This window comes from Uloborus diversus, chromosome 6 (genome assembly GCF_026930045.1).
Source record: "Uloborus diversus isolate 005 chromosome 6, Udiv.v.3.1, whole genome shotgun sequence".
NCBI lineage: Eukaryota > Metazoa > Arthropoda > Arachnida > Araneae > Uloboridae > Uloborus > Uloborus diversus.
The window spans coordinates 98,632,393-98,650,243 of record NC_072736.1 but is presented as its reverse complement, the minus strand read 5'-3'; the positions used below and the strand labels follow the sequence as shown (position 1 = coordinate 98,650,243).

The following is a 17,851-nucleotide window of genomic DNA, read 5'->3' as shown; positions in this document are numbered from 1 at the left end:
TTTTTTTAAACTGAGTAGCATCATATGGTAGCATGTTATCGAGTAGAATCAAAAGTTGTTTCTACTTTCTAGATATAGTAAAGTAAAGTACGAGTAAAAACAGCCTTCAGTGTTCAGGATTTCAGCTTCAAACAAGTACATAATTTGTATTTAACTTACTTATACTGTATGTATTTGCGCATGCATACTGCTTAAAATATTGGTCATACCTGACAATACAGTTCTTTTGATACTTCGTTTATATTTTTTATTTTTTGTAAATGTTTCTTTGACACATACAACAAAATGCATTTGTATTAAAAAAATTATGAACCCCATTTTTTGTGAAATAAGTAAAGCTCTTTACAATTAAATAACGTTTATTATTCAACATCAAAACTGGTTTTTAAGCATAAATATAAATTCAAGCTCAAAGAGAGGCAATACCATAATCCTTCAGTCATTTATGTTATTGGGATCACATCATATAATTAACGGTAAAGATTAATTACAAGTTCACATAAGAGTAGCTCTCTTTAGCATATGAAAGCCACAATATTGTTCTCTATAAGTGTGAGTTTGAGTTCCGTTTACCGCGCGGAAAACTCATTCTGCACGATCGAGTTCTGTTTGAAATTTCTGATGGAGATATTGGTGCCATTGGGAATGACTTATGAGTCCCATCATATTCCACGCCATTGAAGGGTTTAACAATAGGTTTGGCGAAACAAAATATGTCTTGGAAATAACCTCGAAACCTGTAAGAAAGAATACGTTTCATTGTTATCATTATGATTTTATATAGTGTTTGCTTAAACAAACTGAAATTTTTATTTAGTCATGTCAAATGTAACTGTAGAAACAAAGGGGCTAAAATTAAAAATAACTGCAATGTATTCGAATGTTTCAAAACGTAATAACTTTCTTTGTCATTTTATGTATATGATACTTTTAGTTGGGAAATTATGTTCAACTATATAAGTACAAACAGTACTCTACTGTATAATGTAAGGTTTTATAAATTATGTAACGGTATATTATGGGCCTTAATATGTTATGGCCTTAAATGACTTTGTAGTGGTTTTATCTTATTATAATCTTTAAATAAGTTTCTCTCTGTCATATTTTTTGATGTGTTTTCGATACCTAAAAGGAGATTTTCTGTTTCAGATAGACTTTTTCGCAGATGTTTTCATTAAAAAATGTTTTAATAGGGATGAAGTTTTTTCATTTCAAGTACTAAGGTTATATTTCAAAAAAAAAAAAAAATCTTGTATATTTTATGGTTTATCTGAAAACACAAATAGTTTAATTTTAATAAAGGCTGATTCAATACTAACTTTTAGACTAAATAGATTATGGATTTTAAATTTAAGGATGGAATTTACAAATGTTTAAAACTAAATATTTTAAAACAATTTTGAAAAAAAAGTATTTTTTGACTGAATAAAAACTTGTTGCCGCACTAGAAAATACGTACTTCAAAACCAATTCAACTTTAAAGTTGAAAAAAAACCCCATTATTTCAAATATAACTATCACCAATATATTTTTTTAAAAGTTTCATGTCGCCTTTCTAAAAAAAATAAATAAAAAATAAAGATATAAAGAAAATTTTCATACAGAAATAAAATTAATTTACCAGTTTTTAGTTTTTCTTCATTTTAAATTCCCTTAATAAGTGTTTGTATCTTATATATTTTAGTATATAGTTCCTTTAATAAACAATTCATCTAACTTAAAGATTAAATCTCGTTGTAACTCAGCCAGGCCGACAGTTTTTTTTTATCACGTCAAATCTTCGGCTCACACATTCATTAAAAATATTTTCGGAATTACTACAGAAGTTTCAAACTTTTCTGCCTCAAACAGAAACTATGGTTCGTCATACCCTTTCGTTAAGAATCAAACTTATTAGAAATAATTGGCAGGGGTGCTTTTATTGAAAATACTTCTTGCTCATGTTTCCAAATTCTTAATTGATAATAGAAGGATACAGGGAAAGTTTTCTAAAAAAATTAAATGGTATTGTGTGTGTCGAAAGAAAATTTAATGAGTTATTTGAATGTCATCGAATGATTTTTTTCAAAATATTTGGACATTAAACATAATTTCAATTTTTCGATGTTGTACCAGCAGATTAGTTTGATATGCGTCGGACATTGTCTAATAATTTCCTACCACTCACATGATCGCTTTCGTCGCCGAAATCATTAGGTTTTTAGTAACACAATTGAATATTTCAGTTGAATGGGTCTGTGATTCATTTTACCCCTTTATTAAATTTAAAAAAATGATGGTTTTTATTAAATCATATTGGTTTTTATTTTTACTGCATCGCATACTTTTTATGAAAACTCAACATTAGATCGTTTCTTAAATATATTTTGAATGTGTACAATTGTTTCAGAGCAATACGTAAAATAATTTTGATGAAAAGGTACATAGAAATAGTGATGTTAGGTGTTATCCCACAGTATCTGCTTAGTTTTATCGATTATATTAACTAATTTAGAAGGAAATATAGTTCATATAGACGCAGATAAAAACCACTTTACACTATTTGTCAATATCAAATATTGTATTTTTTAAAAGTCGAGGTACTTGCTTCAAACAAATGCTACGCGAAAATTCAAATGCGACTGCTTTTGATTTATGAAAAATGTTATCTGATGAAGAAAGAAGCTGTTATTAGTAGATTAGCTTTGAAATCCTTATATATTATTTCTGTAGCCTGTTTTTGGTTTCTACGCGAGATTTTCCTCAATTCTTGATCGATTTCTTTGATTTACACCATATTTTAAAGCTTATCGTGCAGGCTACTGACGAAAAATAGACCCACGGTCTAAAAATTGTTTTTTCGGACAAAAAAACCTGTTTTAAAAATCCAGAATGAGGTTTTCGGTTAAATTTATATTTTTAACTTGCACTGTTACCGACAGAGCTGAATAGCTTGATCGGCAGAGCGTTCGCCTGGTAACCAGGAGAATGCGTGTTCGGGCCCACGTCCGGACAATCTGCATCAAAAAATTAGAAAAATATCGCGCATTAGATTAACAATGAAAAACAAATATGAGGGAATACGTGAGGTAGAAACACTCCTAGCTGTTATGAAAACTGGTAGAGACGCTCCTAGCTGTTATGAAAACTTGATGGAACACGGAACTAAATTGATACTTAATTGTAAGGTTTTTTCTTTTTAAGATTTGGCTAAGGGAATAAAATCAAAGCATAATGTAAGCGAAAATATAAGTATCAGGTTTAAGATTTCAGGCTACATTGGAATTGTTTTTTGTTCAGTAAAATATAATGAATCGTATGTTGAAATACAGATTCTTATAATGGGTTTTTGACTCTTTGTGCAAATAAAAAAAATACCACCTCAATTTAAAGGGTAATGTATATATTTTTCTTCTTTTTGCAAAAAAAACAAATAGCGTACCTTATTTTTACTACATTTGAAAAGCTACGCTTAAAAAAGAACTTAGTTCAAATTATTTTGTCGTTTAACCGTGCTGTTAAATGATGAACACGTGCTGCCATCTAAGTCATAACGGTTCAAGCAGCCTGCGGTAACAAATTGTAAAAATTTTTAAAAATAAAAACACTTTTTGCAAGAAAAAAAATTTAAAATTACCTGTGGGTTTTTTTTTTTTTTTTTCGGTAGAGCGTTCGGCTATAAACTGTCTGAACTTCGGGCCAGTTAGGGCTATCCGACATAATAGCAAATTTACAATAATATTACGCATTACATGTACTCATAACATACAACAGATAACACACGTAATAAAATAAATGCAGTGAGAATGCTATTTGGTGTTTCGACTCCTTTATGTAGGCTACAGTTTTCATTCAGATAAGTTGACTGCTAATCGAAGGGTGTTCTTCCCTTTTTTTTAAAGCTTTGACTCCGTCAAGACCACTGAGCATAATGTAAGCATAAAAAAGTATTAGATATACCTCAAGGGAATCCTTTTTGTGCAGAAAAACATTTTGATTGTATGCTGAAATGTAGATTTTTCTAATAGCAGTGTTCGAACTTTTGTACAAATAAAAAAATACTACACCAAATTAAAACTACGAGTTTCAACCAGTAAATCTTTAATTATTTATTCGAATACGATATAAAACATTAAAATTATTATCATTTTCATTAGTAAGAAATCATTTTCTACTCCTCTGCTTTCGGCTGAAAAAAAAAAAAACATTTTGTCTACGTTCGAAAAATTACACTTAAAAAACGGACTCAGTTCAACTGGTTTTGGTTTTGAATTTTAAGTGTTCGATTAAAAGAAAAACAAGTGCGGTCTTTTAAGCCGTACAGGTTAAAGAAGCCTGCTATTGGAAATTGTTGAATATTTAAAAATAAAAACACTTATTTTTTCAACCGAATTTATTGCTTCTCTAGAATGTCTGTTTCAATCGCTACGTGGAATCTTCCTCATTCTTTAATCAAATTCCATGTTTTACGAATAATTTTAAATCGTATCATGCTGGCTAATGACAAAACATAGACGCATGATCTTATTATATTTTTTTCGGCGAAAAACTTTTTTACTGTGTTTTATTACGCATTCCTTCAAAATAGCATTCGAAAAGGAAGGCACAGTTGCTAGGTTTGTTGGAGCGTCGTACTGTTAATCAGAATGGTGCCAGTTCGAATCCGTGCCACTAAATATTTTTAATGTTTCTTTTTTTCCGTCAGATGATCACATGGGCAGGACTGTATTTTCCACAACCTGTTTTTTCACATGCAAAATTACTGATTTTTCACGTGTCACTCAGCCACTTTTAATGATATTTATATTTGCATTGAAAATACGTACAACCCAAAGGGGAACGATGATCAAATTATTACAACGTTGTATTTAACGAGGTTTTGTTACTGATGTCTTTAAATTACATGCCTTCTCTTGTGCGCTTACTTTTTTCCGTTTACTTTTTTCGGTTTTTCTTCATAATATTCTTTCTTTGAAATTTTTAAGGAGCGAAATGCCTTATGAAACGATTCAAAGTGCAGTGCGGAGTTCCGCACGGGTCGACTAGTTTTCTTTAATATAGTACAAAGGAGAAATTGATTTTAAATTGTCCATTAAACAAATTAGAATTTTGGTTACATATGAAAGCACATAATGGATTTGAAAAATGCGTCCGTTGTAATCTTATTCTTAATACTGCTCTTTGAACTTTTTAGTATTGAAAATATTATTTAAAACTACGTATGTCACCCTAAAAATGTCAAATAATTCAGTGCAACTTAAAAATTCTCATATATATATATATATATATATATATATATATATATATATATATATATATATATATATATATATATATATAATAGCCAATGACCGAGCAACGCTGCTGACGTCATCAACTTTGAAACTTACGTCACGGCATGATAATTTAACAATATGTTTTGGTAATCTTTAACATGCAGGAAAAAGCTTTATTGTGACATGGCTGAACTCGTTCCAGGGAGTTAACTGTTTTACTGGTTGGTAAGACTGTGTCACTTCAGGGGAATGAAGGAAAAAAAATGGGTCAACAATTGACGCTATCTACTGGAGTTAGGGTTAAAATTTCAACTATCAAAATATCACCGAACAGGAAATTAATTCGTTCAAATGTAGAAGCAATTTTCACCCGCCGTATCTTGATGGGAGATTTTCTAGTGTTTAAATAAATTCTGACCTTTATGAAGCAGTGCTTTTAAAAATTATTCATTCTACAAGGTGAAATTTTATTGCAATTTCTACCGTTTCAGCTGGATACTAGGTATTGAATCATACACGTTAAAGTTAATAGAAACTCAAGGAAAAAAATTAGAGGTTTTTTTCCCCCACGATTAAATTTTTATGTAAATAAATAAAAAACAGTTTGATGTTTTAATACTATTAAAGCATTTAATGTATTTTTCATCGTTTAAAACAATTAGAAATTGAGCTACTTTGATGGAAAGCTATTGCTATCCCGAGTAATTAAAGTTTCTAAATAAATAAAAATGCATTATTCTCTTTTGTAATAATAACTTTTGTTCATTTTCGAGACAAAACACAGTTGCAGAAGAGATTATTTTTTTTTACCAAATACTCGTATTTTAAGTTACAAAACAGTCTTGAAGATTGCAATTATCTGGTATTTATATCTTTCGTTCTGAAGGGAAATTATACAGAGTAAAATGGTATGCCTGTGTACGAGGGATTTAAAAAATATGAAATCTGACATTTTTTGTGATGACCGGATAGATAAGAATCAATCACGCTTGTATGAACTGACCCCGAACCTTTGTGCGCATGACTGTTTTCTTTTTTCCACCTGCCAATATTTTCCGGCAAACAGAGCTTGACTGAGATTGTGTGTAGGGCTCTCGTCAGATTTTCCAATTTCTAGAAATGTTTTGAAGACGATTTCTCAGCGCGTCTCTCTCACTTGAGTTCGAATTTTTTTTACTTTCTGTAGTTCAATAGGCTCCTTATTCTTCATAGAACTTCTTGTGTCTTCTGAAAGATCCCCAAACTCAAGACGCGGTTGAAAGGTTAGTGCTGCTGCAGTCATTTCGTCATTTTATTTGAAATTAAAAAAAAAGAAGAAAAATCTGACGAGAGCACTACGCTTTACAACAGTCAAACTTGGTTTTCCAGCTACTGACGCTATTTGAAAATATGAAAACACTCATGAGAAAAAGGTTCAAAATTGGATTAAGCAAGCATTGTGGTTTCATAGGGTTTTCATACAGGAGAAGCAAGATCATATACCTAGAATTTTCGTGTTATTAGTCAGACAATAAAACAAACTTACCTGGCGTTCATAAAGTAATAAACAATTGGGTTATAGCACGAATTTGACATTGCCAACCAGTATATTGCTAGATAAACGTGCTGAATGAAGTGTGTGTGCAAAACCTCTTGGTTATAATACGTATACAAGAAGTACACATGATACGGTAGCCAACATATCGCAAAAAGCAGCATGATTGCGACCAACATGTGTACCACCTAAAAGAAGAAAGGTTATTTTATTTAAAATCATTTTGAACAGAGAAGGTAAAGTCACTAGTTTATGATCTACTCTATTTTATTCGATGATCTTAGAAGTTTTAAGTAAACTCAGCCATATTTTTAGTTATACGTATTTTGTTTAACCCCTCGAATTCTTATTAAGGTCATTTTAGTTAGATGTGTAGTTTTCTTGGAAAACTAAAGGTAAGTGTTTGATCCTCTGAAGAACTCTGATTGCATTGACACTACAGCAAGGAAAAACTGCATTTCTTACCTTAAGTCGTGTATTTTTATGCAAATCAGAAGCGTAGTGTTGAGGATTGTGTGGTGGTTAACGTCAGAAACTTTGGTCCAAATCCATGTTGTCATTCCAGTCCAGTTTATAGTGCATATTTCAATGCATTGCCATGAACCTCCATAGGAGGAGAAATTCTGATTGCGCTTGTAATGCAAACTATATGTCTGGTTCTTTTTTTAGTGCGTTTGAAAGCTCTGAGTTGAAGACAAAAACATTCTGAAGTAATATTTTAACTGTGTTCAAAATTTTCAAAATAGTTTTTACAAATGCTATTTAGTCGTGAATTTTTTATCCAATCATCAAATGATTGAATTGGAACACACTAAAAAAAATCAATCTTTACCTAATTGAGAAACTAAAATACAGTTGTTTTAATTTTAACCCTTTGCGTTGTGGAATCAGTGGCAAATCCAAGGGGGTTGGGAGGAAGGGGGCTATAGCCCCCTCCTATGATGCCTGAACTTACACTAGATACAATTGAAGTATCAGGGATGTTTAGTACTGCAATACTTAGTGACTTTACTAACGGATTTTCAACCTTTAAAAAAAAGGGGTAATCTCGTTAAACTTAATTTGATATATACATGATGTTACAACGCAAGAAAATTCCAAAGCGTCGCAGAATATTTCCAAGTATCCTTCTGGGATTTCACTGGTTTCCATAAGTTTCACGTGTAAAACAAGTGTCTTGATGAAAAGTGTCCTGAGTTGCTTCAAGTTGCATAAATGCAGTCTTCTCACTTACGCAAAAAAATTTTTTTAGACATAAGGTGCACTTCTGTAGTTTAATGTTCCAATATTATTCTCACCTTCGTTATTAGATTTTTCGTTTCCATCTTGGTTACAGCACTTCCAGATTGATCAAGCAAGAAATGCAATCTTTAAATACTGTAGATATGCAAAAGATGTGGAAAAAATAAGCTGTTCCACATTTACTTTCAATGCTGCCTTAGCGTGTGCCTTACTTTGCTAAATGCTCAATTAGCCATCCTGGTAAATAAGGAAGGTGTAAGCAATTACTATGAGCATATCTACATTTTCTTGGAAAGATCCTGACTTTTTCAGAAACGTAATGGGCTTTGATTGGGAAGGTTTCTGAAGGCTTCAGGAAGATTCCTGATTAATTTTAGGAAGGTTACTGAATTTTAGGTGGTAGAGCCCGTCTCCAAGGCCCTATTCAACCGGTAAACCACATCTGTGGTAGGTACAGGGTACCCTAGGGTGTACTGCAATGTAATGGGAGAAATAAAATACACCAGCGGCCTATTGATTTCTAGAAACGTTTCTGATTTTTTACAGGTTAGGCACATACGTAATGTTCATACTATGTATTTGCTTTTTGTTTAAAATATAAAACACTCTGATGAAATCACCAGACATTGTTCTCATAAAAGCGGCACAAATACGTAGATTTTTATGTTACCAAATGAAAAAAAATTTACAAACACATGCGCTTTTTACTCTCGATAGTTAAGCTATAGTTATTTCTTTCATCCAATTACTCTCTAAGGCATGGGCGTCGTAATTTTGAGGCACAAAATAGAGAGTTAGAAGTCAAGATTTTGAAATTGAGCTCATGTTTAATGTTTCAACTGTAAAACTCTCTAACTTTGCACCACTCAATATTGTTTTCTTTCACTCATCAGACTTAGCTACGGTATAAAATTCTAAATGTAATAAATACTGAAAGGAATAATTGCAATAAGAAGTAATTTTGAAAATGAAAAAAAAAATGTAACAAGTCATTACTAGTGATTTCTTAATGTTCTCCCCAAAATTTCCTTCTTCATTTGAATAAGTCTTAGTTTATCCGTTAATAAAAGTTAAGTAGTATAGAAGTTCAACTTAATAATGATTAGAATTAATTATTTTTGCTATTTCAGCGATAAATACTTTGAATAAGGGCTTTAAAAGGGCAATTCCAAAGTACCAAACTCATCAGTTGATACTCAAAACAATCTTCAAAATATAGGTTTTGTTCCAATTAAAAAAGTTTATGACGAAAATAAAACCTACTTCAATAAAAAGGGGTACCCAATAGTAACTGGAATTACTTTTTAAAGCGATATAGTATATAAGGGGAGAGTGTTGTACCTTGGGACGTTTGTACCTCAGGATACTGCTAATTTCTAAGAATCTATTTTTAACAACCATGTTTTTGTAATCTCTAATAGTTAACCTTCACCACTAAATGGGACCATAGTAAAAATCAGCATCAAATGAGTAAAATTGACGATTTTGTGCGAGAAAGAAAATTTTATGACGCCAAATATTTTCTTCATTTTTAATTCATTTTCTGTCTTAGTATTAGTAAATTTAATCAACTGAATTTTTTTTGTTATAGTAGAGTAGTACTTTAAATATTTTGCTTATGAGAAAATAATGATAGTGCATCCTGATTGACCATAATTTTGTTTTTCTTAATCAACGTGGTGATTGTACCTTAGGACACGTTCAAAGGCACATATGCAGGGTTCTTAATAATTAGGATATGTTTAGGAACATGGAACAATGTTATAATCTTATGTAGTCTTCTAAGCACATTTAATGTTAGATAATAATTCATAATTAATTATTCATGATTTAATTCACTACCATGGAAAAAATATTTTTTTTTTGTTTTCTGGTGCAAAATTGGTTCAAGTATATGGCTGTTTCCTGAATCATGAAGACTTTTCCATAGTACAACAGGAACTGTCCCAATGTACAATAGGATGTTTTATCTTAGGACAGCTTGGGCCTTTTACTTTAAAAATGGCTTGTAATATTTTATTTTCAAACTGGCTGAATTTAAAAAAAATATATTGCATAGAAGTATGTTGGGGTATTTCACTGTGACTTTCAGATTTTAAATTTTATTCAAATAATTGACGCTCAAAATTAAAATATGAAAAGTGTCCCAAGGTACAACACTCTCCCCTATTCTTTTTTTTAATGCAAAAGAACCATTCTCCCATTCAAAATACTCTCCATGACATCTAACGCAGTTATACCAACGGTGCTTCCATTGTTCATAGCCATTTTGAAGTTATTTTTAGAAATGGCTGACAACTCTTTCTTAGTTTTTTTTCTTTGGCCTTTTATATGTTGTCGAATCAGTTTCCTTTTATCTCCATTTTTATTCATGGATGTAAGAAAATGTCGCACGGAACCATGTCAAACCAGCGTGCTTGAAACAGCATATTACGACGTACATGTTTTAACTCGACTTTCTGTTTCATTATCGGTCAAAGCCTAAAGAACCAACTCGGCAGAAACACTTTTTTTCAGAATCTTCAATTAAAATGAATTAAACTAAGCTACAATGTAACCATTTTCAAGGAGGAGAAAGCGAAGTTTTACAACTGTAAATTGTTTACTTGTACTTTCAATCATAAAAACAAAAACAAGAATGAGCAGCGTTATCAAAAAAAAAAAAGTTCACGGCAGATGAACAGAGCGAGCCAGGTTAACAACACAGTCGGCACTGAATTGATAATGAGATGCACGATTCTGCTGTGGTTATGCAAACCGTAGCATCAACAGAAATGAGTTTTCATAATATTCGAAGAAACGCGTTTTGGATTACATACTAACAGCAGGGGAATGTTGTAAGTAGACTTATTTTTTTCACGCTTTTTTCCAGCGGAAACCAAATGAGCTAGCTTGTGCAATAACGTACAATAGTTGACAAAAATGGAAAAAAAGGGCAAAATTTGCAATTACTGTTATTTACCTCTCTACGAAAATATATAAGCCTAGTGGCAGAAATGCGTACTACACAAGCTCCACCAACCGTGATGCTATTCTTGTTATTTTTGGGTCCCTCTCGTATAATGCAGTCAAATTTCTGGAATTCAGTTACCCAATCTCAAAGTAGTACGTCCGTTACTAATCCATATCAAAATTATAAATGTCGTTTCTTGAAATATTCCGAATTTAATTGCATTACATAAAAGTATTGTCTATGTTCTTTATGGGGTAATACAATAAAACAGGGATCAAACATATTTAAGTGTTTGCAGAAGTTTGTGCAACACTAGAGGTGTCTATTAAAATGTAATTGCCGGAAAGCAATAAAACGATGATTGAAACACCTTTAAATATCTCTACCAATTTTGTTTGACCTACTCAAAACTATGTAGCTTTCGTTTTATGTTTAAGCTTCTACGTGAGTATTAAAGACTCGATACGAGTGCCAAAATCTAAAAAAAAGAATAGAACCAGGAATATAAGAGAAAAAAAATCGCTGCTGCTTGTGAAGATGGATAGCAGTTAACCATCTTTTATTGTACCTTCCTAAGGTACAGTTTCCGGAAAACAGAATAATAAATAAATCTGTGTTAACTTAAAAAGGCTTTAAACGGGAAGTTACAAATGGTTTCCGAGCAGAATATCCTCATTGAAAACCAGTGTCGTGTTCAGCGTAACGCAAAACGACTTTTAATCTCGTGTAAAAGATTTCGGATTACAAAAAAAATCGGCTTCTTCTTGCAATCAACGTATACCTTGAGGGGTTCTTGACAAATTTTATGTCGAAAAGTGCTCCCTCTTGTCCATGTTAGGCGGTTGTCGCTGAATCGGGCTAATTTAGCATTTTATACGCGAGAATTAGTCAGTTCTTTAAGAGTAATGGTGATCATGAGTCTTGGCTGCCCGGAAAAAGAAGATTTACTAAAAGTATGTTCTTTTTCTAATTTAGATTGCATAATGCTACCCTTAACATTATTTTGTGCGTCCATCACACTTAAAATATCCGTAACTTAAAGTATTATGGTAATGATTTTCTCAATCGCTAGCATCGTTTAAAATGTATATAATGACGATAAATATTCAACATGGGCTAAATTTGAGTCAAAATGATGTTTAAAAGCATTTATTCGTTCATTAGGGAGTACAAGTGATAAATTATGAAAGACAGGCCACTGTCATATATTGCAATTCTGTTAAATGAAGTTGATGATTCCTTCATAGCCTGCCGTTGTACCAACTGCACTAAAATTTTAAATAATCTATAGCATATTTGCGGCAGAACTTTTTTGAAATATTTACTGAATATGTGTATGTTTAATACTCAGTGAATCATTTACTGTATAATACTGATGTCACTAACAAATTCGACATTTAAATTGTAAATTCATTATTAAGAGAGTCATATACCTCAGCTTGATCGTGAATCTTAAATACTACAATTTTGGGAATAAGCTTTTTTCTCAATCTAAAACATAAGAATATTAAGTTCTGCTGATCGTCAGCGCTCATTTCGTATGATTTTGCGACATGTAGACGATCCCCTAGGTATTCGATTGATTTTGAATGCCCATAGCAAATTAAATCCCTAGTGCTGTTTCGCTTTGAAGAGACCTATTGGCTCAAGCTCCTCTATCTGATAGGAAACTGGGAGTCAATATTTACTGTCTCTGACTCCACTTCTTAATGGTGGCACATGAAAGACTGAACGCAATGGGGATCACAGGAGAAGGTGTGCAAAAGGCTTAGTATCCTAAATCCGTCCCATTAGAAAGAAAAAAAATGCTGAAGTATGAATTTGGTTGTTCTTCGATACATTAAGCAGTAATAGTAGTGGTATGGCTCGGCGAGCAGGAATTTCGCATTCGGCTCCAATTCTGCAGATATAATATAGTTCCAGATTGAAACAAAAAATCGTAATTGGGTATCAAACATAACAGCCACAGGTATTGCACAAAAATGAAATCGTCTGTCCCACCCCCAGACAGTTACAATGCTGAAAACTCTAGAGTATGAAAAGGTTTATTGAGGAATCTACAAACTGTTTACCGCATTTCCCCAGCTATTTTCTAAAGGTGAGAAACATTCTACGCGATGATTTTTAGCCCTCAAACAGTTTTTGTAGCCGAATAGGATCACATCGGCCAAGCTGGAACCCAATGCAAAATTCCTGCAGAGAAAAAAAAATCGAATATACTCTTCCTGACTGATGATAGTAATCACCTGGCTATGCCACTGCTACTACAGCAAATGGTACGCATACTGCTGTCTACTGATGCCTTTTTCACCACCATGTATTCACTACAACTCACAGATCGCTCTCTCTAAATATGGGTGGTTTATATGCCGGACCCTGTATTTAGCTTTCATAATAAAACTCGCTAACTATTCATCTAACGTCCTTTTCAATATTATTTTCTTATATATCGTAGTATGTAATTCAACGAGTAGGTAATTTAAAAACATTATTGCTGGTATCACATGCGATTGCAGTTTTTCTCTCGAAAGTTTTAGTAATAAATAGTATCACATTTATCAGGATCTTAATCATAATTCAAAATATTTAGAAATCATTTTTAATAAGTACTTGTTGTAAAAAAAACATAAATTAAAATAGTAATCTTCAAACTAAGGAAACTGTCAGAATAAATGGTGCACTTTTGTTGTATTATTTAAAATTAGGTCTTACCCTCTGCTTAGACTTGACTACTTGATTTTGTAGATCAGTGTTTTCTCCTATGACTTTACTACCCCAGAGAACGCAGCCTACCCAAGTGTACGTGATCATCATGGTTGTCATAGGTATGATGTATGTAAGAATTAAGAATGCAATATTGTACCTGAAAAATGGAAAACACATTTCAAGGTTAGAATTCGAACACAAATATGTATAATATTTGTAACAACACACAATAATGTATAATTTTTGTACTCGCATTCTAGCCTTTTCAAGGTTAGAATGCGATCAAAAATATTATGTTGCGTTTCCCCCCTTGAAGTTGAATCTTGCTAAGTCTTCTTTTTTTGCCAAAGATTTTACATAACTTTTATTTTCAATATTCGACTCACTTGCATTATTTTCATTATAACTTCTTGTTATAAATCACTTTGAATTAAATCTCAAATTAAAAAAAAATCCTTGTAAAGCGTTTCAGAATAATTTTAATCCATGTAGGCAGTAGAAGTTAATTATTGGGTGTCCTAATATCACTCAATGTGCGAACATTGAATTTCAAACGGGAAGTTAAGATTTGTACTTCGTTTAAACGTCAGCAAATCTTTTAAGATGTAAATGCAGTTAAGAATATTTGTTGTACTCTTTGAGAAAAAGTTTAGTTAGTTTTAAAACTCTTTTGGGAAGCCTCACAAGTTACAAATTACTCTTGTTTCCGTCCAAAACCACATTGAGTTTTCTTCAGGTGATTATGCAAAAACTATCTCAGAATGGAACTAGGAAACGTTTATCCTAATGGGAGAGATTTTCTGCATAAAATTACAAACCTTAAGGTTTCGGACTACTAACACACTTTAAGAGGACAGAAAGACTAGAAAGAAATCTATATATTTTTTTAATACACGAATTTTAGCTGCATTTTTCAGCAATCGCTAAGGAGAAGAAACATTTAATAGTGAATTTATTACTTGAAAAAAAAAATCAAGGATCTTTATTATGAACTGAATGAATATCCGTTTCTTAATAGCCCGTTATTTGACTTAAGTGCTTGCCTTGAAGTAAAACTGATCTTTAGCACCTAACTTTGTATTTGAACATTGATCTGTTTTTATTTCCATGGGTGAATTAATTAATGAAAGAAGTATTTCTGAAATTGCTACTCTAATAATAATAAAAAAGTTTTGTAAAAAACCTTATTTTTTTATGTTACAAGTTACACGCTCACTAGAAAGTGGTGTGCAGAATATCATGTAATTATTCATGAATTGAGTCAGTTTAATTTCTGATAATTATTTACCCATTAAATCCTCATAATAGTCAATGATCGAGTAACGCTCCTGACATCATCAACAATGAAACTCGCACCACGGCATGATAATTTGATAATAGGTTTTGGTTATGTTTGACATCACTCCCCGAGGGTCCCTTGTTCCTGTCACCGAGGTAACTTGCCCATGTATGGGACCCCCAGGTTATGTTTGACATGCAGGGAAACGCTTCATTGTGACAAGGCTCAACTCGATCCGGTAACTTAGCTGTTTTACTGGTAAGACTTCGTCATTTAAGGGGAATGAATAAACGAAAAAGTGGTTAAAAATGAACGCTACCTACTTGAGTTTAGGGTTAATGCACTGGAGTTAGGGTTAAAATACTATTAAATCTTCACCAAACAGGCAATTGCTTCGTTCAAATGTTGAAGCAATTTTTACCCGACACTCCTTGACGGGCGATTTTCTAGTTGCAAGATTAGTACAGATTACACTGTTAAAAATTCAGGAAGATTTTCTGGTAATTGTTACTGTAAAATGGCGGACTTACAGCATCGCTGATTTTTACGGTAATTTATACCGAAGAAATAAACGATTCCAGTTCCAATTGTTTGCAGTGGTCTACCGATGAAACCGTAAAATTTTACAGTAACATTTGATTTTTACGGTAATAGTTACTCTCAACATGCTAGATTTTGTTTTAATTAAGCGCATGTTTAAAAATAATTCCCACTTAATCTATTTATATTTAAAAAAAAGTAAGGTCAAAAAGTACCTGAAAGGAAACCTGTGGTGGGCCTGAGTCCAAGAGACCCCATAACACCTACAACCTTGAACATTTGTACAAAATTACTTCGAGCCCCGATAATTTGCACTTGGGGTTTTGTTTTTTTTAAATTACGAATTAATTGTTTTTGTAATTATATTTTTAGGTTGAAATTCCGCATTAATTGCCTATTAAAAGGGTGTAAATTACTTGCACATATTAATATTATATATCGTTAAAAAGGGTGAAATTTTTCGCGTTCTACGCAATTTGTTTCAATGCTTTAACTTACTTACGGCAGGAATTACTTGCGTTTACATCTCGAATTCTTTTAGGCTTAGCCGAAATTTAGGCACTACTTTCTTCATTAAATCTATTAGTAAAATGTGAAGGAATTGTCCCACAGATTACTTTCTGACATCACTGGAAAGAACAGCTTTTCTTACTTCAGACCTAACTCGACCTATTGTCGAAAAACTAAGCTTCTATCTCCAAAGGAAAAGAGATACAAGCCGTTTGAATCAAGTTCGAAAAAAATTATCTCCATTCAAATTATTGATGTTTTATTTGGCGATGCTATAGTTACGTCTCTTAGATTCGTTTGTTTCGTCTTTCTTATTCGCAACTCCAACGAACTATAGGGGGCACTGCAGTCACTGTCTAATGGCGGACAAAAAAACTAAAACAAACGCACGTGGTAACGAAGAAAATGCTAATAAGCCTAGTAAATTTTGTTCGTATGCATGATTTTTTTCGCTTTATTCTTTTTAAATTAATTTTCAAAGTCTTGTTGATATTCTGACCCACGTAGAAAGAAATGAGAATTCAAGAAGCATTGCTAAACGTCAAACATTAATGCAAACTACGTAGTTCGTAGTTCTAAGCAGCCATTTTCACGATGTTGAATTCGATATTTATCAATTCATGATAAAACTAAATAATAATTGTGGCCTGACAAGAATAACAATTAATGCTAGAAAATTTAATATGACGTTACAAATTATTACCAAAAGAAGAGGATACTTCTTTGCTTTGCTTAACTAGCGTTTATTGTTTTGCATTTGTAGCTGAGTTATTTCTGTCGAATTCCCGAATCAGTTAATTTAAAATTTTTCTGTTTCGATGTTCCTAATTTCTGAGTTACGATTTAATTATGTCATGTTATGCAAATCATCTACATAATTCTTTCGGATATATGGTGGTAGTTTTCTTTTTAGTTGATTGACCATTATTTCTTTTCACTTATCGAATTCTGTAATCTTACTACCATTTTATTCCACTCATGATAAAAATTAAAAATGGTTTAACTAAAAACGCGAAATCTCGCCAAGGTTACTTTGCTCGCACTATACTAAAACTATAACCCTAAACAAATTTGACGAAACCTTTCAGCTGAGAATGAAAGGAATAAAGTAAATTCTTTCTCGGTTAAACATTTTTCATTTTGTTCTACGATAATATATTCAAGAAAATATTTTGCATACTGTCCATTCCAATCAAATGCTGCTGTAAAATATGGTTAGTTAAATTAATTTAAGATTAAAAAAAACTCATATTCTTACAAATTCATACGAAACAATAAAATTTTTTACTTTGTATAACGTTATCCAAGTTTGTTAATCCAGAGTTTTCGCTTTCACCATTTCTCAATCAACTCATATTTTAGAAGGAAATAAGGAAAACTAACATTATTTTGAGAAGCTCGAGAATACTACTAAGGGACGAATTATTTTCTGTAGCTGAAAGCAAACTAAGACACATCGATTGCGTTGATAAATACTCAGAACAAACTGCCTGTGTTTACTCAACAGACACATGTGGAACGCAACGTGGCAATGTTTTAGTTTCTTCTGCAGTTTTGTAAATCACCGCAAGGTAGCGTATTCGAGCGCTGAAGTTGCGAATTCAGAAATTTTAAGGGTTTCGATTTTAACGGAAAATCTTAATCTCAACTCAATTTAAGCCCCGTGCTAAAGAACAAAATATATTACTAGAGACCACGAATATGAAAGCGACTTTTCAAATGCACAAAACTGCAGTTTTGCAATGCTCAGGAGCCCTTTAGTAGTTACGGCTCTGCAAGTTGGGACAGGTTATTTTGAAAGCCGGGGAAAGGGTGCTTTTTGTTCTAAAGGG

General features: G+C 32.2%; 1 protein-coding gene across 1 annotated transcript in view; it reads right to left on the bottom strand.

Annotated features, from left to right (window-relative positions):
* Positions 1-424: 424 nt before the first annotated feature.
* Positions 425-17,851, bottom strand: part of LOC129224725 (tachykinin-like peptides receptor 86C) — a 72,828-nt gene continuing 55,401 nt past the window's right edge. The window contains exons 3-5 of the mRNA XM_054859275.1: positions 13,697-13,847; positions 6,781-6,977; positions 425-737 (exon numbers count right to left, since the gene is read on the bottom strand). Coding sequence (XP_054715250.1) covers positions 545-737; positions 6,781-6,977; positions 13,697-13,847 — 541 coding nt within the window. The 3' untranslated portion in view covers positions 425-544. The remainder of the gene's footprint in view (positions 738-6,780; positions 6,978-13,696; positions 13,848-17,851) is intronic.